This window comes from Neltuma alba, unplaced genomic scaffold, assembly GCF_004799145.2.
Source record: "Neltuma alba isolate B1F8T4 unplaced genomic scaffold, ASM479914v2 tig00012086_pilon, whole genome shotgun sequence".
Classification (NCBI taxonomy): Eukaryota; Viridiplantae; Streptophyta; class Magnoliopsida; order Fabales; family Fabaceae; genus Neltuma; species Neltuma alba.
Genome location: NW_021636644.1, coordinates 12,978 through 37,818, shown reverse-complemented (window position 1 = coordinate 37,818; position 24,841 = coordinate 12,978). Strand labels below are relative to the sequence as shown.

Here is a 24,841-nt window from a genome sequence, read left to right as displayed (position 1 = left end):
CTTATCAGAGCACACCAAAAAAAAAATCATTCCGTGGTTACCTGTACGAAACAGGGCCTACATAGTCATTGTTCTTGCCGTAATTTGTGATATTCATTTACTCTTCTTCAGGTTGACCAATCCAATGTGAATGAGCTTACGGGCCAACAGAAAAAGAGGAGAAATTCTTATATACACCCAGTGTGCCACCTCATTTATGCACTGGTTAATAAAATTTTGACAACTCAATTAATTGTTATCCTAAGTGTCTGCCCACATGTCACTGCTCCTTTTTTTATTATTTTAATTATTTAAAAAAATCTGCTTCTTTATCCCCTCCTCCCTCTCTCTCTCTCATCTGCAAATTTTTTAAAAAAAACTTTCACTCTCCCTCCCTCAATTTCCGCCGTTCCTACCTTTTCTCTTCCACCGGCACGTTACCCTCTCTCTTCCCCTCTCCTCCCATCTTTCCGGCCGACGAGTTTTGTCCTGGGCCAACCCAAGAGAACTATTGTCCGTTGTTTCATCAGCCAGTAATCTCCTCTTGTGATGGGTTTGATCTAAAGCGCAACATAATCTTGATGGCACTTGTGTTTCTTCTTCTTCCTCCCTCCTCCAGTTGTTGGTCCAGAGCCTCAGATTTTTCAGAGAGACACAGAGGAAGAGGACGAGAGAGAGGGGAAGCGAGGGTGAAAATGAAGGAGCAGAAGCACTATTCAAGTGGAAGAAACGCAAAGAAAACAAAGCACTTGCTTTTGTAGTTTGCAGAGCTCCTGGAGATAAAGTATCAAGATCACGTATGAAAGAGGAGAGAGATGGTGCCATGGAGGGGTGAGAAAGGGGGGAAGAGAGAAGGGAAGAGCAGCGGAAATTGAGGGAGGGAGAGTGAAAGTTTTTGAAAAAACATTTTGCAAATGAGAAAGAGGGGGGAGAGGATAAAGAAGCAGATTTTTAAAAAAGAAAAATTAAAATAATAGAGACACGAGCAGTTACATGTCAGCAGACACCTAAGATAAGAATTGGTTGAACTGTCAGAATTTTATTGGCCAGTGTATAAATGAGGTGGTACACTGGTGCGTGCAAGAATTTCTCGAGACATCGCCTGGACCTTAGTCGTTATGGAAACTATTTAAAAGGACAAAAAATAATGAAGAACAGTAAAAAGACAGGAAGGCCCTCCAAGGTTGCCACCGACAAGAGAAGTCTTGAACTTCCAAGTTCCAATATTTTCTCTGCTTGCATTTCAAATACAATACGGTCCAAAGAAGAAAAAAGCAAAAGAGAAAGAAAAGAAGGTACAGTGGTTGTCCTTTGCCTAATAATGGATCATGGACCCCGGAAAGGGATTAACGTCGGTGAGGGTTGCTCTGACTTGGTTGTTGTCCGTGGGCACGTGCGGAGCCGCCTTTTTTGGACTTTGTTGGATGTTGCGCCTCAAGTTCAGATGAAAGTTACACAATTTTGATACGAGTAGTATATTTCTGGGGAGAGGGGAAGGGGGGAGGGCATGCTATTTGAATATTCGGGTTTTGAGAGAGCATAACGGGTGCGTTCCGGCCATACGGAAAAAGACTTCGGTGAGGACATGGATGAGGTACGGCTTCAGTTATAGGATAGTGGGCTTACTTGGCCCACTCGTCACCTTAACTAATGGCCTCGAATACAAACTGGACTTCGCATGTGTTTCATGGGTTGCATATATAAGCCCTCTTTAACTGGAGAGTGACCACAAAAAAAAAAATTGAAGCTCCATTACGCAAAATTCAAGAGTAAGACAGAAAGGATGGGGAATCAGTCTTATTTAAAAACATCACACTCATCAAATCTCAACCATTCAAATTTCATATGGATGGCAGAGATTTAATATTTAATATATTTGTTTTTTAAAAGTGTTTTTCTTTAATAGGGATATAATCTAAAATGAATATAATATTTTAACTGTAAGTTTTTTAAAAATAAATTTTTATTTGGAAACTAAATTAATTTCCGTTCAGTTGTTATCTGTCAACTTGATCTTTTGATTGAATCCGTGACATGTTATTATCCTTCCATGGTAGGTCGCTTTTCAAAGTAAATAATTATTTTAAGAGAATATTTAGATAGAATCTAAACTATAATTTTAAAAGTATTGTTATGATATACAAAAGAAATATGTAAAAAAATATCACGATTTATGAAAAAAAATATTTTGAAAAAACATTTTTAAGAATATTCAGTCACCCCATTCAATACGTGCTATATACAAAATAATGAGCGCCAAGTGTGAACCAATGTTTGGCGCTCATAAAACTGAGCGTCCGTTCTGATTGCCTCCAGCGGGGTCAGGGTTGCAAAATCTCCTGTGCTGTCACAACCCTGACCAGTGGAGCAGGCTCCATGCAGGGGGCTAATGATGGCAGTGGCAAAAAAAAAAAACAGAACAAAGAAAGAAAGAGAGGGTGATGAAAGGCTTTGACCCTGCGCGCGTGCTTTGGTCCAGCCTGCGCCTTCACATGCTGCATTGCACGTGGCAATACAAATCACCCATTCTTCCGTCTTCACGATCTCATCCATAAACCCTTCTTCCCTGATTAATGACCGCATGCGCGCGAACGCACTCTCCCCCCTCCACGTGTCGACATTGGCTTGTGCCGCCACAGATTCTTCCCGCAGCCCCGCTTCTGGGATTGCACTCGCCCAATAACGTCCCCACCATCTGCTTTCTATTCTGTGCCCACATACTTTCCCATTCTGTCGTATCCCTAACCAATCACCATCCTCCTCCTCCTGCTCTTCAGCCTTCACCACCAACCTAATTTTAACTGAGATACAGTGAAAACACGTTTTAAAATCTTTTTGTTAGAATCCAAGCACTCCCTCAGATGAATTCCGACATGATTAAACCCCCCGGGGGCCCAGCACAAATCCCTTGCCTATGAATTTGGTGAGTCGGGTTTTCGTTGCGTGTTAAAATCGCTATGGGCTAGTGGAGAACGCCGGTCCCCTCCCGCATGACACCTGCACGTCTTCGTCCTCCTGCTTTTCCACCTATGCATTGCTAATTATGTTTCATCCTGTCATTTTTATTGGTTAATTAAACACCGCGTGGATTCATCTTATGTAAATTTTCCGCCTCATCATTCGTCGCATATATATATATATCTCTTTTTTTAATATAAAAGTTAATTTGACTTTTAATTTAATCCTAAATATAAAATCCAATCTGTTTTATTTCTCATATTTATTCATTTTTTCTCAAAATAATCTTTGTAGTTTACATATATTAAAAGTTTCATCAAATTTTAAAATTAATATATTAATTAGTAAGGATATTTTAAGAAAAACGATATCTATTAATTATAAATAACTAATTTAATAAATTTTTTTGGTTTACTCAAATTAGTAAATAGTTCTTATATTAAGGAGTAAATATAATGTATGTCTTACGAGCAGTTTAAAGAGAACAAATATAGCATATAACTTCTTTTTTTGGCCTTTACGTCAGATATTTATTGGTCGCCGGGTCATTTATTTGACCAACGCCCCAGTTGCGCTTGCATCTCCCCTTTTTTGCCATGAAAATCATATTTACTGTAGCTTACACGCATTTTACTTGTTAATATTAAATTGCAGGAATAGATTGAATTATGAGTGTTATTTATTGAAAGAACACTAGGGACATTTTAGAAAAATAGTTTATTAATTCGAGGAAATCTGATATGATTCAACGATTTTTCTTGATCTCTATAAAAAATTGTCTTTATGATGCATAAAACGAAACAGATGGAGTAAAAGATTTTGCTGGGCAAGAATTAATGTCCTTTGATGAGTGATTGGATTTATGGAATGGGGAGGGGTTTGGCGAGGAACACGCGGTTCTCACGGTGCAAGCGCACCTGCATCCTCCGGACAACATGCTTCATAAATAATCATGAGCTATTCGTTAGTAAGCTCCTGTGGCTCAAACAAACAAATGTTAACAAAGACTATTCTACTTTCCGCATATAATACAAAAATTCGCAGGAGTTGGATTACACATTGTATCTCAAATTCCACGCTTAAAAAAAATCTAAAACTGGATCGAACAAGTTGTATTACACAGTGCGTTGAGGGGGGGGGAAGGGTATTATACAGTGCATCACTTGTTTCCAACCATATTTTTCTTTTTTCTTTTTTTGTTGAGACTTTGTGAAAATCATGACACATTTAAAGTTAAAAATAATAATAAGGTCAATTTGGTGCAAAAAAGTTTATTGGGACTTTAAAATAATTTCATGGTTTTAAAGAATTTTTTTATATTTAATTTCTCGTGTGGTACCTGATTGTAATTTTTTTCAAGAAAAAAAGGTATTATACCATGCATCACTTGTTTCCAACCATATATCTTTTTTTTTTTTTTGAGACTCTGTGAAAATCATCAAGCTCACACCGAGGAAATGCAACAAGTAGTAAAAAACACAACACATTTAAAGTTAAATATGCTATTCCAATCCTTAATATCAAAATTAGTTGACTAATGTGAATAGATTAAAAAAGTTTATTAAGCTAGTTATTTGCAATATATATGTTATCTTTCTTAAAATATTCTTGTTAATCATATGTATTAGTTATAATTATTTTTAACATTTGTCACTAGTGTAATGACTACTTTGAAAAAAATAGATAAATATTTAAGATAAAATTGAAAGTCATTATTTTTTAACTAAGGACCAAAGGTAGTATCTCTCACATAAATAATACTTATTCGATCATTAATAGAATACCTATTTCACTAATTTGATTAGATTAAGAAAGTTAGGTAAGTTAGTTAATTATAAGAAATATGACATGTTTTTTTTAAAACACTAAAATCATCTTCCTTAATATCTTTTCTTCCTCTTTTCTTGATTATGGCTGAGGGAGTATCACATGGGTAATTTAAAAAAAATTGATAAATAAGAGAAATAGGTCTTATATTTAGAACATCAACTCAACAATTAGATTTTATACTAAAGATTAGAGGAGTATGTGTATTTTGAAAACCTAAACTATTCCTAAATCATAAATAATATATTTTATGAAATACTTCTTATAAGGCATGATCCACACTTTATAAAGCATTTCACAAATTATATCTTTCACAAGCTAAACCGTATAAATTAAATCGAGTGACTAATACATATATTTTTAACCCGACTAAGTAACTAATAATTAAAGTTGTGGGAGCCAATGACTCGTAATAGATACAGCCCCCCACAAAAAGAAAAGAGAAGAAACGAGCACCTTTACGGAGAATGGACATTAGTGTAGTTAGGCGTGCCCATGTACTGTGCCCTACAGTTTCAAAAATAAATACCATGGGTAGTATTCAAGATAATTGAAAAATATGAAAATATGTGTTTTTTTTTTTCAACTATAAATATGACTGCTACTTTCTAACCAAATGATAGAATGTTGAATTAAAAATACGAAATTTTTTTTTTTTTTAAGAAAGGGTAAAGAGCCACGTCGGACTGACCAATCTGAAGGCGTCGGATCAACTTTTATTTGTCCGGGAGTTGCACGCATTGTGATTTCCTAGAATGTGAAGAGCGGAGCGCCAAAGTGGTTTGATCCCTCACCGTCGTCGCACTCCGGCTTCACCATGGCCATCCCTTCGACGGTGATCCACACCCTCATCTTCTACCTCTCCGAGCACCCCTCCGTTGTCGGCTTCCGCTGGAGCCCCGCCCAATCCTGGGGCTCCACTTGGCTCTTCCTCTTCTCCTCCATCGCCTCCTTCATCCTTCTCTCCCTCTTCCTCCATCTCTTCTTGGCCTTCTTCTTCCGCTCCGGCCGTCCCCTTCCCCTCGGTCCCTTGCCTGCTCTTCACAGCCTTTTTATGTCCATCGTCTCCGTCACTATTTTCGCTGGAATTTTCCTCTCCGCTGCTGCCGAGATCCGAGACACCCGCTGGTTCTGGCGCCGCTCCAAGACTCCCATCCAATGGCTCCTCTGCTTCCCACTCGGTACCCGACCGTCGGGTCGGGTTTTCTTCTGGTCTTACGTGTACTATCTCTCCCGTTTCCTGCACATGTGGAGGACCATCTTCTGCATCCTACGACGTCGTAAGTTGGCTTTCTTCCAGCTGTTCAACCACTCCATCTCCACGTTCATGTCCTTCTTGTGGCTGGAATTTTCGCAGTCCTTTCAAGTGCTGGCGATTCTGTTCACTACTCTGGTTTATTCTTTGGTGTACGGCTACCGATTCTGGACGGCCGTCGGGTTTCGCAGCGCCTGCTTCCCTTTTGTGCTCAATTGCCAAATAGTGTTGCTGGGTTGCAACCTGATCTCCCACGTCGGGGTGTTTCTTCTTCACTTCTACAAAGGAGGCTGCAACGGAATCGGCGCCTGGATCCTCAATTCGGTGCTGAATTGTGCTATTCTGTTGCTGTGCCTCAACTTCTATGTGAGAATGTATCTGGGCAAAAGGGCGAAGATGGATGTTGTTGGCGGCATTGAATCCAAGCCTGAATCGAACTCTGTTTTGAGTGTATACGCAGGGAGAGGACTGGATATGCCGAAATTGAAAGTCCATTAGAGGATTGAGGCTAGGACGGCGAACCTCTCGTGCGGTCTGGAGTGTTCGCCACTTCTCTACGCTACTTCTTTTTGTATAGACTACTATAGAGCAGGTATACATAAAAACTTCTGATCGATTTTAGGCACAAATCTTACGACGCACCGAACGCCAACTGGGATTTCTTTTTGTCACCGGTCATGCTTCCCAGAACAATTTTCTGGTGCATCCCAAATCATTCAATAATTTCAGTCTACTCGTTAATGATGGAACTATGAAACTTTGATTTTCAATTATTGAAGGGATTGACGAACGGGGGGAATATTCCACTCCGTCCTTTTCAGGATTCTCTGGTAAAACCTTTTTTTTTTTTTTTAAGGAGTTAACGTCAAATTTTGTGAAATTAATCTACTGCTTTTTCAAAAACGTCTTCAGACTCCTTTAAGTAAAAATTACTCCTCAATTAATGCCTCCTTTAAATTTACAATTAACAAGAGGTAAAACAAAAAAATTAAAAAAATTCATTACTTCGAGCTCGGGTTGGATTAATCTTTCCAGGATATACTGTTAGAGATTTGAGATTGGGTTGTATGCAAAGCCCACCCATGGGCCATTAGTAATAACTAATAAACAAGAATAAAAATCAAACTCCAACATATTTTTATAGAACAGTGAAGGAAATTTTTTATAGTAGAGTGATAGAAAACATTTATTGGTCCTATTTATAAGATAGTGAAATTTTTTTTTTGTATGGATATATAATTTTACTTTTTATTTATTATTGTGTTATCTTTGTTTAAATGAGATATAATATATATTAAGGGTCCGTTTGAATGAGCGATTGGAAAAGCAACTTATAGGAAAAGTAGCTTATAGAAAAGTGAAGTTGGTAAAAGCTAAATTGGATAAGCTGAATTGTGTTTGGATTGGAGTTCAGAAAAGCTAGTTTGCAGAAGTGAGATTGGTAAAAAGTTGTTTGGATTATAGTTGAGTAAAAGTAAGTTTGGTTATAAAATGACCAAAATGGGTATAAGTGTTAATAAATAATGAAATATGATTAAAAAAAAATAATTTGACATAATACAATGAAATTAAAATAATTTATTATGAAGAAGTCAAATTAATGAGTGAACTAAATTTTAAAATTTCAAAAAAATCATAACAAATATTTTAAATATAATGTGAAACATGAAAAAAAATGAATTGATATAATATAGTGAATTATTGTTAATTTAATATGAAGAAGTGAAATTGATCGAGGGAATTAAATTTGAAAACATAAGAGAAATGGAAAAAAAATTGCAAATATCAAACGAAACATAATTTGAATGGGTAAACATGTTTTGAACTCCAATTTGCAGTATTGCAACAAAGTGAAACTAAATAATATTATATAATTAATCAATAGATAAGCTATGGATAATTTGGTCTCTGATTGCATCACGGACGCGATTCATATGCGATGAAGACTGTGATGTAACATTTGAAGATGATGGTTGACTACTTTCAGCCTGATCATGTTCGCCGACATTATTACCATTTTCAGCTTGTTCAAAAACAAGTCGGAACTCGAATGTCTCCTTATAAGATTATGAATGGCCATTGTTGCACAAACCAGATACACTTGTGTTTGGAAGTCGTAACTGCGCATATTTCGTAGGACTTGAAATCTATTCTTCCAAACACCGAATGTTCTTTCTATTGTGCACCTTAAACTGGAATGATAATAATTGAAGGTTTCGTTACTATTTCGGAATCCTACTTGTCGTCGGAAGTCTGGAAGGTGGTAGCGCTCAGATCTGTATGGACCTAGATATCCATTTGGTGTTGGATATCCCGCATCAACCAAGTAATATTTCCCTAATGATTCATGAAACAATTTGAGAGATTGTGAAATGAATAAAAGTATGAAATAATTAAAAAAACATGCATGATTGGAACACATAAACATATACCTGGAGGTGGATGAGGGAAATTAAGAGATGAGTTTGTAATAGCACTATCAAATATACGAGCATCATGTGCAGATCCCTCCCATCCTGCCAAGACAAAAGTGAAACACATATCCCAATCACATACAGCCATGACATTTTGTGATGGATTTCCCTTTCTGCCAATAAATTTGTCTCGTTTTGCAGCGGGGACAACACACTGTATATGAGTGCCATCAATTGCTCCGATTGCGTCCTTAAAAAATGGGTAGTAACGTGGATCGTTCTCAATTTTTCTATGAGTTCCACGAAATGTTGGATCTATGGGTCGAATAAGTTCACTCGATAGGCTAAGACAAGCTTGCAGTACATTGTGAAAGTGCCTACTTACAGTTTCCCCTGAACGTTGAAATCGTTCCTGGATCATCCTATTGCATTGTCCATGTGCAACCGTGTTTAAAAACATCGCAACCATTTCTTCAATTCCTACGTACTTAGACTTTTGTAAACCATGTTCCTCCAATTTAGTACATAAGAGGTGGAAAACATCTTTATCCATTCTAAACATTTCATGACATCGATCATCATGCCCATTCATAATGCCTTGTACCCATAAATTTCCTGTCTGCTCACTAGTTCTGCACGGTTGTTTAAACATGTACATTTCACAATAATGACCAACCAATGCACCTACTGCTTCATATTGTGTTAATTCCTCATTAATTATGGTTGAATGGTCATCTTCATTTGACCGTGAATCGTTATTCCAATTCCATAAAGTATCTTCATTCCATGGTGAATCATCGTTCCAATTAGCCATTTCTGGAATTAACCCTGTAACTGTGGTAAAAACAAAATGTAAGCATTATAAGGATTACACTAAACAAAGTGTAAATAATTTTCATACTGCAAACAGAAAAACCACACGCATAGATGACAAGTAGACATTAGCGTAAATATATTACATAATGATTAATAAAGTTCCTACAACATGCCACATCAGTTTAGGTTAAAACAGCAGGTAGTTCAGGTTAACAAGTGCAATAACAATAGTGAAACAACTAAGTCCTAAACTAAATCCTATCTGCAGGTCACTTCCATGTGTCTGGGTCTTGTGCTGCCGGTATCAACCACGCCAACAACTTGCTTCTATCATGCATAAACCCCAAATAGGCTCGTCTAGCCCACCTCAACCGCGTAAGCATCTTGGCACATGCATAATATAGTTGATTGTCATCATTAAGCTCCTCAACGGTAGTCAGGTGTGCCAAAACCTTATCAACTACTTGGGGATCTTCAACCAATGCTGCTGCTCGCTTGTCAGAAGCAGCTGCTATGACACTCAGGCTATCAGAAATTAATGTAGATGCAGCAACTTTCTTCTTCTTCTTTGCATCTGATGTCTCACCCCTCTTTCTCTTTCCATAGCTTCCTGAGCCACTTGGTCCAGTACTTGCGGGGTTGTTTATGTTGCAAGCAGCGAAGTCATCTGTGAACCCTGCACTGGCTGTTGGGTCCACACCAAAGTTTTCATCCTCACTATCCCCTGACCCTTCTTGTTGGTCTAGCCCGACTCTATAAACATCCTCCTCCTCTTCTGTGTCAGGCTGTGGAGCAAACGCTGGCTGAGGCTGTGAGGCTGATGGTGCGTACGCATACTCTCCCGAAGCCACAACATCTCTGAATATTTTCATCAGATCTGATGCAAACATCAGCCCCTGATGTCTAAATTTCTTGAAATTAGGGTCCACCTACATGAACATAATTAGGCATAATTAAGCGCTGTTCCTTCTGATATTCAAAATTAAAACTCAACTAACACAAATAATTACCAGTATTTTTCGTTGCCACCACTCATCAGAGGCCAACACCCTATTTGTGGCTGCATCATAACCAATGCCAGTCTCCCCAGACATCAGTTTTTCCCACAACTTCCAATCTTTTCTCAATACATCAAATCTGTTCTTCAGTTGCCTCTTGTCATACATTTTCCCGCTCCTTTCCCGAAAATTCTTTTCAATTTTCAACCAACCAGGTCTTGTAAACGATGTTCCTTGTCTTTCTTTGTGCACTATTTGCTCGGCACAAACATCGATTAGAATTTTTGTCGTATAATGATCCCATGTCGCTTTTCCCCTGTCATTATCCATTTCTCTACGTCCTTTGATCGAGATAAGAGTAACTGAATCAACCAAAGTCCTAAATATGTAATAATAAAAACTGTATTATATAACACATATGTTGTAACCAAACAAACATATATCACCAAGTAACACATTTTAATTGCATAACCTGTTTAGTTTTCTTATTCGATATTTTTTAACATTATAAATATATAATCATAATGTCAATGTCCACTATTTTCCGGTGGTAATTGATTGTGAACATTTTAAAATTAAAATTTCAATATATCATATAAATTGAACCTAAACTACATTACATTGATTAATTTTTATCCTAATTTAACTGTGTAGGAGTAAAATAAAAACCAAATTAAGAATGATGAACAAGATTATTTACAAAAATATGTTATATTTATCATAATTAACTAATTTACCTAACTTTTTTAATATAATTAAATTAGTTAAATAAATATCATATTAGAGAGAAGTAAGAGAATATAACAGGAGAAAGAACAACATTAAATTTATTTTGATTGAGACTTCCCCAAATTAATTCCAAATGATTTTTAAGTAATTATCCACATAGTCCTTAATTTCTTTGTATAGTACAAATTAATGTCTTATTACTTTGCTCTATCAACGCCGTTAATTAGCTTTATCAAATGAACCATTCGGACACACATATATACACATATATACACCATGTTACCACCTCATTCTCTTCTACCCTACCCTCATAGAGATCAAATTCTATAACCATAAAAATCAAGAGAATCAAGAGACCGAAGCTAAGGACATGCAAAACAACAACCATTGTAATTCTGAAAATTACAATTCCAGAGTTACATATCTCGCCATTAACAACGTATATACGCAACAATTTCTTGAATCCTATAACCATAAAAATCAAGAGAATCCTATACGCCGTTTGCTTGAACCATTAATCGTTGTTTCAGCCTTGGAAAACAGAGGAAGAAAATCGATATGCAACTAGAAATTTTATGCTACATTCGGTCCCTGTTTCGGTGTCACAACTAGTCGGTCCTCAACATGCAGCAATCATTAACAAATCCGAATTCAAGCACGATAGGAAATTCAAGGACGACAGGAAATTCAGGGAGGACAACAAATTCAAGGACGACCGGGGATCAAACCAGAAAAGCGACATATAACCGGCCAACCTGCAGTAGATCCAACCAAACAAAGGCTGCCAGAGGTAGATCCAACGGTATATTGCACTGGGAAGCCAAGATCTCCACGCACGGCTCAAACGCAGAGGCAGACGCCGGCGACGTCGGTTGCAGACGGTGAGAGCAGCTCTGACTTGTGATGAACGAACGGCATCCACCAAGCCACGGACACCTCACCCCAACAGCTGACCTCGCGATGATGACCGGACGGAGCTCACGGTCACCAGCGACGAGCTTCTCAGACGCGACCACCGACGGACATTCTCGAGCCGAGCAGAGACGGAGCAAGCTGGGAGCTCGGGTTAAGAAAAGGAAAAGAGAGTCACGAGGGTTTAGGGAATAAAAGAAGGCAGATGTGAAGAGAAAAAAAAAAGTAGTGCTGTCAGAACGGTCATAAGCTGAATTCCCAGGGGCCAGAAGCTGCTAGGCACGAGCTTATGCCAATCGTGCGTTCAGTGGGTTTATAAAATGATAAGCCCAATTGTCATATTGCTCTGCCAAACGGACCAATTTTTCCACTGAGCTTATAAGTGATTATAAGCCACGTTTGGGCCAGCAAACGCTGACCCAAACAGGCACTAAATAAGAATAAAATTGAAAAATTGTTGAAATTTAGATGAAAGTTGATAAAATTTAAGGTTTTTCTTGCTCTGTGTAAAACAGGTTAAAAGTGATTTGTAAATTAGACGAGAAGAGTATGCTGTCAGAGGTTTGAGATTGGGTTGTATGCAAAGCCATCCCATGTGCCATTGGTAATAACTAGTAAACAAGAACAAAAATGCAACTTCGATATATTTTCATATTGCCTATGGTCTTAAATGTAATATCCACTATGTAATTACATTACAAAATAAGTTTTATATTTAAAGGTGGAGGAGTATTATTTTAGTTAAGTGACACGTTTTTGCTAAAATGCGTAAAACAACTAAAAACAACTTAACTAGGGAGGGAGAGAGTGGTTGTTGACGAAGTCCCCCGCGGTTGGCTGGCTGCTTCCGTCGGGTAGAGGATGTTTGGCAGGGGGTGAGGAGGATGATCGTAGTTTACTCGAAGACGAATATGCCTTTGATGATTCACTATTCATTCAAGAGGCGGGGGAACAAAAGAAGGAATATTACCCAAATAAATCTTGGATGCCAATCATTATTAATATATATATATATATATATATATATATATGAGGATCAAAATTGTACTGTTGACGACTTCTTGGTGACTTTGTAGTGTGTGGACACATATGGTTTGACTGGTGATTGTGGGTAATCATTATCAAACAAGGTGGAGACGTGTGAGTTCAAACATGTGATGTTATACACATTTTGGGATGATCCATCACACAGATGCGGACAAGGACATCATCACCCACTTGTTCGTTGCAGCTGGGACGTGAGATCCAAGCTGCAATCGCCCTCAGTAGGTAAAAAGTTTGTTCTTCTTTTTAGCAAATCTGAATTTAAACCAACTCATTCATAAGCATTGTCATGTTCCTAAACCTGCCAATTCTCGGCCTAAAACGACAGATAGAACGTTACTCAAACTCAACGCCGACGGGAAAAAACTGATATTACCATACCAATCACGTTAACTTTAAGAGTCCGAATGCTCCCAATCAAAGCCCAAAACAACGTGCCGTCTACGGTTCTGTTTCCGAGCAAATGCACAAAAAGTAAAAACCAGAGAAACACAATTTATGTATATTGATCGAATGGTTTACATTTTGTTTTACTTTTAGATATTCACTTTTCAAAACATAAAATAAAATAATTTTGTTACTATTAAATAAAAGAAAATGAGACTCAGCTCAAATTGAAAGCGACGTCAGAATAATAACATTATCCCGCTCACCAAATTGCTTAGTTGTGTCTTCATACAGACATTAACAAGTTATGGATCATGATTCGCCAGTGACTTGGAGGGTGTTTGGGTAACCCCAGAATTACTTTTTAGAAGCACTTTTTCAAAAGTCGAAACAAACTCTTCCACATATTTATTTTGTATACTATAAAAATACTTTTAAAATTATAGTTTTGTTCTTACTCAAACACTCCCTTGGTTGCCTCTTCCTAATTAAGCAACGGCTGATTAGGCTTCGGTGCTCCTACCAGCAAGGCGCGTTCATAATGATGACGAACCTAAATTATGGATCAAACATTATTTGTTCCTTTTTTCCCCTTCAATTTTCACAGATGTAAAATTTAATATAAAAATACTTTTGTTGCCATACTTAGAATAGTAAAATTATTACTTAAAAATTAGCAAGCAAAGAATTTAAATTTTGATCCTTTGAATTATTTGAACCGTTGAAAATTCATCACAATAATGACGATCCTGATAGCCTGATGAGAAGTTGTTCCAACTTCCTAACTTCGGAAGGAACCTTCCTCCCGCTTATCTTTCCCCTTTATTTTGATCACCAGCATTAACAGGTTAGTTTGCCCAGTCAGTCCCGTTTTCCTTTTGGGGCAGACTAATTAGAAAGGGGCCCCCATCACCAGAAATAGAATCACGGTAGCGGCTGATGTTTTACAACGGGAATCTCGTCCTCAGGTTGGGCATGGGGAGCGGTTGTGAAGTTAACATATCACCGGGCCCTAATTTCATTTTTGGCATAATTCATTATTATCCTCACTCCATTACTATTATTATTATTATTGTTTGACCAGCACTCATTATTTTACATCATCAATAAACAATGTATTTTCAATTCTCTATACTGCGTATTTTTTATTTCAAATATTACGTACATTATTTATGTGTGAAAAAATTTGTATGAACTCCACGTATCGTAGGAAATCTATAATATAAGCACTATTTACCACAAGTGTAGCAAGTTTTTATCATGTGATACTTTTTGAAAGCCTTAACGGGACACTCTGCATCTGTTGTACAAAAAGCCGCACCTAGGCCTAAAATCACCCCCAGCATTGCTTCATCGGTGAGATATCGGAAAATGGGGTGGATACTGTTTTCAATGAGTTTTTTTCCTTCTTTTCATTTTTGGGGAGGGGGTGCCTCTTGTTATAATTTGAGTCAGCAAAATTAAATATGAGGTGGCATCCAGATCAATGAGAACAAGACTTGCTGGAAAAGAGAGGAGGGTGAGATAGTGAGTGAGGAAAACAAGCAGCCCTGAGCTCATTATACCTTGCCATGTCGAAATTGCGAAGCTTCATGAGGCGCTTCTGCTTGGCGATGAATCGGCCTTTGTAGTAACCTTCAAAAGAAGGTTCCCTGGAGGTGCGAAGGAAGAAGGCGTAACCACCCATGAAGTAGATGGAGGTCACAAAAAAGCAGATTGGTTCCATCACATCCCAAGAAAGCTCCCAAAATGTGAGCCTCATGAATGCCGCTGTTTGCAGCACCAGGAAGCTCAGCCCGCTCCATAGCTCTCTCCGAACCAACCCGTCTGCTTTCCCATCGATTACTGCCTTCTCCTTCTCCATTTCTTCGAGTTCTTTCATTGCTTGTTCCTGTGCCGCATTGGCTCCAGGAATAGGAAACAGATTTAGAACCGCTTTTGCTACCTGTACCACAAAATTTTACACAGTTTGGGTGAACTGAAACAATTCTACTTCCATATCTGCTTTCTTTCCAGCTGGAAATACATATGAATCCACAGACTTCGCTTAAAAAGTAAGCTTTTGTAATGCTAATCAGTACCCAAAATGAAGATGAGAGAATATAAATACATTCGTGTCTGTGCAACCATTAAACAACTTGGCTCGGAACAGAGAGAACACGCGCTAGAATGAAATCACATGGAAACTTCAATAGGATAAGAACAAGGGAAAAGACACCGTCCTTCTTTAAGCAGCATACTGAACCATCTCCTTGTGAAGGATTTGGATCACCTAAAATTTTCATTTCCGAAGTTTTCTGATGTTCTTTGGTTTTGTAAACACCCCCCCCCCTCTCTTTCTCTCAATTCACCTCACCTTCTATTACTAAACCTCTATCCCATTAATTTTCAGCTACTTCATCAAGAACCAGATCGAGAGGATCCCAACTCCCTGGAGAAAGCCCGAAATTTCCCACCAACTCCCTATGAGCTATCATGAATTAGTATTATGGTAAGTAAGAGTAATGCCCTGACCAATGTCAGCTCATGCTCAATTCCTGTATCGCTAGAAATCGGTTATCTCTAAAGATTTTATTAATCTAATCTGTCAATTGCTTTTGTGTCGAATAAAACCAAAAGTTAACAATTAAGTTTCTGTCAGTTAATGTCATTTATGTTCTCTCTCTCAAATAAAGCCAAAAGTTATCAGAGTTAATCCCAAAAAAAGAGATCATTGGTAAAGTGAATGAATCAGTCTGAACGAAGAAAGCCCAAGGGCTTTTGCGGTCCTTCAAATGTCCTAATTTACCATCTCAAACGTGGAATCCTTTACACGTTTTAGATCTGGCGAAACAACAAAGTTTCAACTTCCTGTGGAAAAAAAAGAAATCATCATAAAAGATTATCAGTTTTCGGTAGTCTCCAGATAAATGGGAGAAAAAATGTGTAGTGAAATGTCCTAATTTGAGGAAAAGCGAAACCTATCTCTGATGTTCACCATGACCCTCTGTAGAAACCCCAAAAAAACAAAGAAAATAGATAAAACAAAACGAAGCAAAGTTAACCATAAGAGAGGAGAGGAAAACAAAACAGGGATATAGGTATTAACCTGTTCAGGCCTGAGAAAAACGATATCTCCCAATATAACCACAGTAGCAGAATCATCAAGCATCTTGGCAACCCGCACCGCTTGATCCCGGTCCGAACAGCAATCTTCGCAGATCCGAAGAAACTCTGGATAGGGAATGCAGCTATTTTGGATGCTCCTTAGCCTCGACCTAACCAATTCCAACCGCGCCGCTCTGAACAATTTTCTCGCATTCTCAGCGGTCACATGTTGCGTCGAATCCGAAGTCTCCGCTGGCGGCAACAATCCGTCTAATCGAAGTCGATTTCTGGCAATGTCTATCTCCTTCAGCTTGTGAACAAGATTTTGGCCGAGCACGGGGGAACAGGCCGTGGCCGTTTGCGAATCAGCTCGGTTGTGCAGGAGACGGCGGAGACGGCATTGTCTCCCGGATCCGGAGCAAGATGAGGAGTGCCAGCGGTGGGAGGAATGGGAGCCAGGGCAGAGGAAGAGGATATGCGACAATTGGTGAGTGTTTGGGAGGACATTTTGGTGACATTGAGAAGGCGCTGAGCAAAGGCTCTTTTGAACGCCATGGATGCACAATTCGGAAGAGAGAGAGATGAAAAGTAAATGGAAGGACTAGGTCACAGGGAGGGCTTGGAGGAAGGAAGGAACGTCCGATGGCTCCTCAATATATAGGTGAGCTGGCATCCCACGATAACGGGGGACATTGTTTCCCGATTTTGTTTGTTTATAAACACATTATACAAATAGCATATTGATAAAAGAGATAAGATTGCTGATGTGGACCACACGCATTCATGTGTCCGAAAAACGACAGGGGAGATTCCCCCAAAGAAACGACGGAGCGTAGAAGCCGTACACGTGGATGAATGAGATTAAAAGAGCAGATGCATGGGAGCCGTTGAAGGGGACGGCGTCACTTAAATAGTCTCGGTTGCACCGGAAGCCGAATGGGGGTAACAAAGTGCAAGAAAATACTCACAAGTCGCAACCTCAGCAAGCAGGTTCGACTGTCAGGATGGATGGTCAGATCGGATTTTTATTAGTTTTGTTGAATGCAAGAAAGAGACCGCGAACATAAAATGCAATAATACAAGGAAGGAAAATCAAGGGTATTGATTGGGTTAGGAATGGCATAATGAAATGGCATCAGCTAGCGCTGGTATTGTCGCCAGCGAAGGAGTCCGAATCATGGTGTGAATAAAAATTAATATCAAAATTTATTTTATTTTTATTTTGATTTTAAATATAAGATTTTAATTTATTTTATCTCTCATATTTATTTATTTATTTTAAGATGGTCATTATAATAATAATGGTTATAGTCAACACACTTGATTAGTAGAGATGTTTTAAAAAAATAATTATTATTATATTACAAATAACTGATTTAACTAATTTTTTTAATCTAATTAAATTAACCAATTAACTCCTATATCAAGAAATCTAGGTAATATCATGGATACTTAAGAAATGGACATCCGCCGGTGCGGTGCTCAGTTATATTTTATCCCCCGCTCCCATCCCTCCTTATTCTGTTAAATTCGAGGACCTCACCTCATTGCGTGCGTAGCATCTATTCCATTATGTCCGGCTCCTTAAATGGGTGATCATGACCCATCAGCTTGCCCATATAGCTCTTTTAGGCCTGTACTTTAGGCAATCGTCCCCATCACACCTGTTTTCCCGAGGATCTTTTCCTAATCGCCATGGATTTGTCTTTTCATACTTCACATGACAGGTAACTTTCATTTAACGCCAAAAATCATCGTAACCACATCATGTGCATTTCCCAACTCCCGGAGTTTCCTGAAGTGGCACCGTTGCCGGATTACTGGTAACGCTGCTCGGTAAACCCTTGTCACAACTTGGTACTGAGGGCAAAAAGCTGATGTCGCCAATCTGCGGTTGTTGTTGCAGATGTGTGGCCAAGAAAATTTGAATCGTATGAATTATCAGTTCCTATCTGGTTCGTTGAATTCATGTGCCTAACATCAGATCCTCGACTGGTGCGTGAATAGCTTCTGCTTGTTAAAGTCTTTAAGAAAGATGAGAAGGGGCCCAATTGATAAGAATATTCTCGAACTTCTGCTTCCCCTTCATCTCCTCCTTCCTTCTGCTCGATTTGGGCTAGAGCGATACGTCTCTTAATTATCCTTCCCATCTTGTATTCCTTCAACTCCCACTTCATCTCATCTTTTTTTTTTTTTGGGGTCCGCGAAGATGCCTTGTTTTTCTCTCTCATGTATCTTTTGCGGGATAACATTTTAAATTTCTTCTTTTGTTGTCCAAAAGTAAAGCTACCGGGTTGGGAATACTTTAGGAATTATGATGAAACCAATTCTGCGACAATGGCACCACCAATCATTGAGGGAGATAATGGGATGGACTGAGATCTGAGATACGAGTTTTTTTCCCTTTTTTGCCCTTCTCCGAACCAAATCTGAGGATTTGGATTTGCTGGGTGACACGGTAGGATCTCATCCATTCCGTTAATCCGACGGTTCAAATGCTCTGCCTTCAAGAAACCTCCCAAACCCCCTGCTTCGCCACATGCTTCACCACAGATATCAAGTCATTTTATTTATATTTTATTATTTCAATTGATTCATTTCTCATGAAAATTGATGTTGACTTTTGAAGATAATTTATTATTGTGATACAATAATTGTCAACAATATTATACTGTTTTTAGCCCTTAAAATAAGATGTAGTTAATAATTCAATTAAGTAGAAGCATTTTCGTGGGTCGTGGCATACCATTGGTTTTGTATTATTCTGTTGAATGCAACCCATCCATTTGTGGGATAAGGGAACGGGTTACGTGGATGAACTGGGGAGTTGATGCTTAAAGTGACTGATGTGGTTAGCGCTATGGTTCTATGCAAGAGTAAGTGGAGAGAGATCCTTGTGAAGGAAATCCCAGTGTGCCCGAACTTCAGTTGTGCCCACATTTTCCAAAAAGGCCCCACACAATAACGCATCACCTGCAATTCAATCAAATGATATCACATTATTACGGTGTAATCCATCATATAAAGTCCATGTACGCGGACGTGAAGATTGAGTATACGCACCTAATAGCAGGAACGTCTCAATTTGCAGTGTTGCTTTTCAGTGAATGCTCTCATTATTTGTGCTCGCGTCAGTGCGTGTGTGATGGGCGGGATAAGAAGGAGGCTCACAGTCCTAATTACTGCCCTTTGTCTTCGACATAATAGTTAATTAACTAATTTAAACATATTAAAAAATTTATTAAGTTAGTTATTCATAATAAATAGATGGTCTTTTTAAAAATATATTTGCTAATTATGTCTATTAACTAAAACTGATAAAATCTTTAACATGTAGTATAACTATTATAAGAATTAGTTTTAAAAAATAGATAAATATAGAGACAAAATAAATTAAAATCTATATTTAAAATCACACTAAAAATTCAACTAACTCTTTTATTAAACAATTAAATTCTAAAATAATTAGAACCGAAAAAAAAAAATACAGGCTTTTAAAGCTGGGAGGTAGATTAATAGCTCCAAAGGTCCCCAGAAATATTCCGCGAAAAGTTGGAATATGCTTTTACGGCTTTTTCTGAACCACATGCTTCGTCGGTCTGCATCCCACATGACCATAGTGTGGGTCCAAATTTTCACGTGATGTAAAAATTCTTTAAATAAATAAATATGATGGACACACTTTAATTGTCTAAAAATTGATTCACCTGAAATTTGGTTTCAACAAATAACTGATTCCCATGTATCCCATATTTTTCCTCTGATTTGATCAAAAATAAAAAATAAATAGAATTCTAATAAAAATTTGAGATTTTGAAATTCTACATTAATAAAATGAATTTAATTTAATTTAAAATCAAAACATCCAATTTTGAAATTGAAATTAATAATTCTATTTTAAAAATTGAGAGTCTACGCTCATAATCCTATACGTATTAATTTGTATATTCACTTTTTAATTATTTTTATTACATTCTTTTTATAAAATGTTGTCTATGATTATTACTCCCTCGGTCTCTTATATATATATATATATATATATATATATATAAAAGCTTCAAATAACCAAATTACATTTAATAAATTAGCAGTTAAAATTAATTAAAAATAATAAATAAGTCAAAAATATTTTTAAAACAAATTTGGCCTTATTTATTAAGACAGTAAATGAGAGAGGTAATAAATAAAAAAAATGATGCAAGAGAATATATGTGAGTGATATTAATAAGAGAGAGAGTACTAAATACAGTCCACGAAATGCATAATAAGAAAAATAATAATAAATACTTAGACAAATTCAAGAATAAAGTTTATATTTTAGACTAAACATCTCTTTAAAGTAAGCTTGTATATAGGACTGGAGGGAGTATATTTTAAACTTCTTTTTTTTCTTGTCATGGCATTTCATTCCATTTATATTATTCTTAGAAACTACGGACGTGTTTGGTCTGAATTATTGAGAACTATATATAAGAATTGTGATTGAGATTAAAAAAAAATTAAAAGAGTTTGATATGAGGAATTACTTGTTAATTAAGATTGAACAGACTTATATAAGTGAGATTGAAGAATAATTTCTTTTTAAGGTATTCTTCAATTCTACTTATATGAATTTGCTCAGTTACAAAGAGTAACTAATCACTCATTTTAAATACTCTTTTAAAAGGTTTTTTTAATTTCAATCCCAATTTTCATCCTTCTCTCTCTCAATGCTTTGTACAATGAGACGTCAATGTCAACCCCAAAAAAAGCACCTAAATGAGCATATTCTGATCCTATGCTAAAAATTTTTTAATTTCATTTTGTAGTTTTCCGAAATTCTGGTATCTTGGTGAAAATCATTATTCATCTCACATAAACATCCTCTTCAAAAATCTTTTCATTTTTGTGTGACCATACCATGCAAGCGCGTCGTTTCTGTACTATTCTAAGCTGATGATGCATGTTGATGCTCTGCGTTAGCTGTTGACCTTTTGTAATCTTTTGTGAATAATAATATTACTTTGTGAATTCAAACACAAAAATCTTTTTTCATTTTTCTATTGAAAATTTAGAAAATAAATTATGGTAACATTCAAGGCATTTCTTGAATGCTTTTCGGACCAACACACGTTAGCTGCTGCTCCGCCCGAATTTACGCTCTAATGTTATCATATTTCATTACACTACAAATAGATCTTATATTTATAACGGGAAGAATATAATTTAATTTCATCCAAACACTTGGTTCGTAACTTTTCCCCACATTGCCTAGACAATTGCACTACAAAATGAGTTTTATATTTAAAACCAGAATAGTACATTTGAAAATAATTTTACAGGATACGAAACAAGTATATGAAAAAAAATTTTATCTCAATTTATATAAAAGCATTTTTAAAAAATGCCTACGAGACACCCCAAAGAAATGAAGAATATTTGTACAGAATTTAAGACTAAATAAAACTACTCACCCATATAGAAGCTAAATAATCAATATGGAGATTAAAAATCTCCCTACGTATAATCTCCCAATCGATCTGTTTTGAATGTTGCTTTTGAAAAGAAAATCATTTTCCACTATAAAATATAGCCCCCTCACTCATTAGGCTTGCCGCTTAGGGACAGATTCCGACAGATATTAAGGTGCCCGCGAGGCCGAAGAGAACACCTCCAGCAAGAAAACCAGAGTCTCCTTCAATAATCAATTGCCAGCTACTGTCATAACGCAGCTAATCGGAATATAAACAAACATTACCCAAGCAATCAAGAAAATAAAACAAAATTCGAATCCCCAAATCAAAACCTTAATAGAAACAAAATTCAATCAACAGAACAATCTGCAGCATCTTAATCACAAAATGAATGCTATATTCACAAAACTATGAAGGACACAGAATGAGAGTTCTGCATGTGAGGATCATAAAGTACCAGAAGTCGTTTTCAGTAGAATAAATGAAAACGCCCGATTTCTTGTAATGTTTTCACAGGAGGTCTCTACTTCTTCTGTGGGAGGGAGTGGTTATGGGCAGAGGGCCGAAACCTATGGTAATCCAGGGCCTATCTTCCCAGACAGGTAGCTGCTTTTGACAGGTTAAGATGCCAGAAGAACAATCATCACCACGCACCAAATAATTGGAAACTCATAAACTACAAAAACTGTGATAATTGTTGGAAATATTCAGCCCATTTATTTGTATTTGCTTTACTTTCTTGTAAGCCCATTAGTGGCCCATTAGTTTAGGCTTAGTTGTTGTTAGTTTAGAGATGGAACGCTGCGCATCATGTATAAATATTGGGTTCAGTTTTGGCCCGTGTGTACAGTTTTTCTGATTATCAGTCAATAAAGAAATATTCAGTATAGTGCTGTGCGTTTAAGGGCCTGTGGAACACTCTGTCGTTCAACATGGTACCAGAGCAGGAAGGCGCCGTTGATTAGGGTTCACAAACGAGGCCGTTCACGTAACCCAATCTACTCCACACCAGAGATCTACACGACTGGTCACATGGGAGACGAGAAGGTCACAACCGACGGTATTTCTTTTTCACATCCTCTGTTCTTGCATCCGTCCGACACACAGGGGACGGCAATTATTCCCCACATACTGATCGGAATGGAGAATTATACTGTCTGGTCACGAGCAATGACCATCGCGCTCCTAGGCAAGCACAAAATAGGGTTCGTCGACGGCTCTTGCAAGAAAGCCGATCAAGAAGAACGCCTGCAACCCCTGTGGGAGAGGTGCAACGCGGTCGTGCTTTCGTGGCTGATTAATTCCATTTCCAAGGAATTAGCAAATGGAATTATCTACTTTCAAGACGCGCATGCCGTATGGATCGAGCTGAAGGAACGCTTCGACAAAAAGAGCGGCTCGCGCATCTTCGCACTTCATAGGGAAATTAGCTCCCTTCGACAAGGCACAAATCCGGTCACCGTGTATTTTTCGAAGTTGAAAGAACTTTGGGAAGAGCAGGCGGCTCTTGTTGCAATTCCTTCTTGTACGTGTTCAGCGGCCAAGGCATATTCAGATGCCATTCAAGAACAGAAACTGTTGCAGTTTCTGATGGGCCTAAACGAGAATTTCACACAGGCAAGGAGTCAGATATTGTTGATGTGTCCTCTTCCGTCTGTAAATGAGGCTTATGCAATGATCGTGAAAGACGAGACCCAACGATCTATCTTGTTTGCCGATAGAAATGTTCCCACCGAAGGATTGGCGATGACCGCTAGGGGTAGGGGACGCGGACGAGGAAGAGGCAGGGGAGATATCATGCTCGAATGCACCCACTGCCACAAAAAGGGGCATCTTCGGGATAATTGTTTCCAGTTAGTCGGATATCCCCAAATTTCAAAGGAAATAAGGGGAGGCAGCAAAGGGACTTTCAGCAAGGGGGAGCTGACAAAGAATCGGACCCTCAAGGTCATGCTGCAACCACAGTGGCGCCGACATTCACAAAAGAGCAATATGAAAAGATTCTGGAGTTGTTGAAGAAGGACATGGAGCCTACGGTACACCTTTAACTGGTACAGGTTTGATCAATCCTTTACCTAACATTCAATCCTATACACATTGGATTTTAGATTATGGTGCAACTACACATATGGCTGGAAAATTGGAATTATTCGATGAATATAAAAATTATGATGGACCGATTAAAGCAATTAGAATACCTAATGGGGATAGGTTATCTGTCACACATATTGGTTCAGTCACTATTGCTGACAGCGTTATTATTCATGATGTTCTTTATGCTCCTCGTCTAGAATTTAACCTGATATCTATATCTAGGTTTACAAAGGAACATAATTGTATGGCTGCCTTCTTTCCTGATCTCTGTGTACTGCAGGGCCTTCAGGATGGGAGGATGAAGATGATTGGTAAAGAATATAAGGGATTGTATGTACTAAAAGTGACAAATACCCCTATTTTAGCAAATGTTGTTCAGAATAGAGACATGAGAAAAGATTGTGATATCCAACTATGGCATAGAAGATTAGGACATGCCCCCATATCTGTGATGAAACATCTGGATCAAATATGTACTGAAAATTCCATTTTGAATAAAGTTTCCAATTCTTGTGAAATCTGTATTCAGTCCAAACAGACTAAATTCCCTTTTAATTCAAGTGTTATTAAATCTCAGAAAAGTTTTGATTTAATTCATGCAGATGTTTGGGGGCCCTATAGGAGCCCCACACATCAAGGCTTTCAATTTTTCTTAACCTTAGTGGATGACTTTTCCAGAGGTACTTGGATTTTTTTGATGAGACATAAAAATGAGGCAGAAATACATATCAGAAACTTTATTGCATATGTTTCAACCCAATTTTCTGTGAATGTGAAGAGGATTAGAAGTGATAATGGGACGGAGTTTACCAATAATCAGTTGAGGGTTTATTTTCAACAAAAGGGGATAGTTCATCAAACTTCATGCCCCTACACACCTGAACAGAA

The 24,841-nt window shown here is 37.7% G+C and overlaps 3 protein-coding genes and 1 pseudogene across 3 annotated transcripts; 2 read left to right on the top strand and 2 right to left on the bottom strand.

Annotated features, from left to right (window-relative positions):
* The first annotated feature begins 5,196 nt into the window (after positions 1–5,196).
* Positions 5,197–6,761, top strand: LOC114722212 (elongation of fatty acids protein 3-like). The gene has a single exon (XM_028908175.1). The coding sequence runs from the start codon at positions 5,582–5,584 to the stop codon at positions 6,515–6,517; it is 936 nt and encodes a 311-aa protein (XP_028764008.1). The 5' UTR covers positions 5,197–5,581; the 3' UTR covers positions 6,518–6,761.
* Positions 6,762–9,518: 2,757 nt separating this feature from the next.
* LOC114722215 (uncharacterized) lies at positions 9,519–10,415 on the bottom strand. The gene is made up of 2 exons (XM_028908179.1): positions 10,260–10,415; positions 9,519–10,178 (listed from the first exon to the last, which is right to left on the bottom strand). The coding sequence occupies exons 1-2, from the start codon at positions 10,413–10,415 to the stop codon at positions 9,519–9,521; spliced, it is 816 nt and encodes a 271-aa protein (XP_028764012.1).
* Positions 10,416–14,435: 4,020 nt separating this feature from the next.
* Positions 14,436–17,071, bottom strand: LOC114722198 (calcium uniporter protein 2, mitochondrial-like; annotated as a pseudogene).
* A 5,798-nt stretch (positions 17,072–22,869) lies between these two features.
* LOC114722199 (uncharacterized) lies at positions 22,870–23,652 on the top strand. The gene is made up of 2 exons (XM_028908162.1): positions 22,870–23,476; positions 23,581–23,652. Exons 1-2 carry the CDS (start codon positions 22,892–22,894, stop codon positions 23,614–23,616), a joined length of 621 nt encoding a protein of 206 aa, XP_028763995.1. The 5' UTR covers positions 22,870–22,891; the 3' UTR covers positions 23,617–23,652.
* Positions 23,653–24,841: the final 1,189 nt, after the last annotated feature.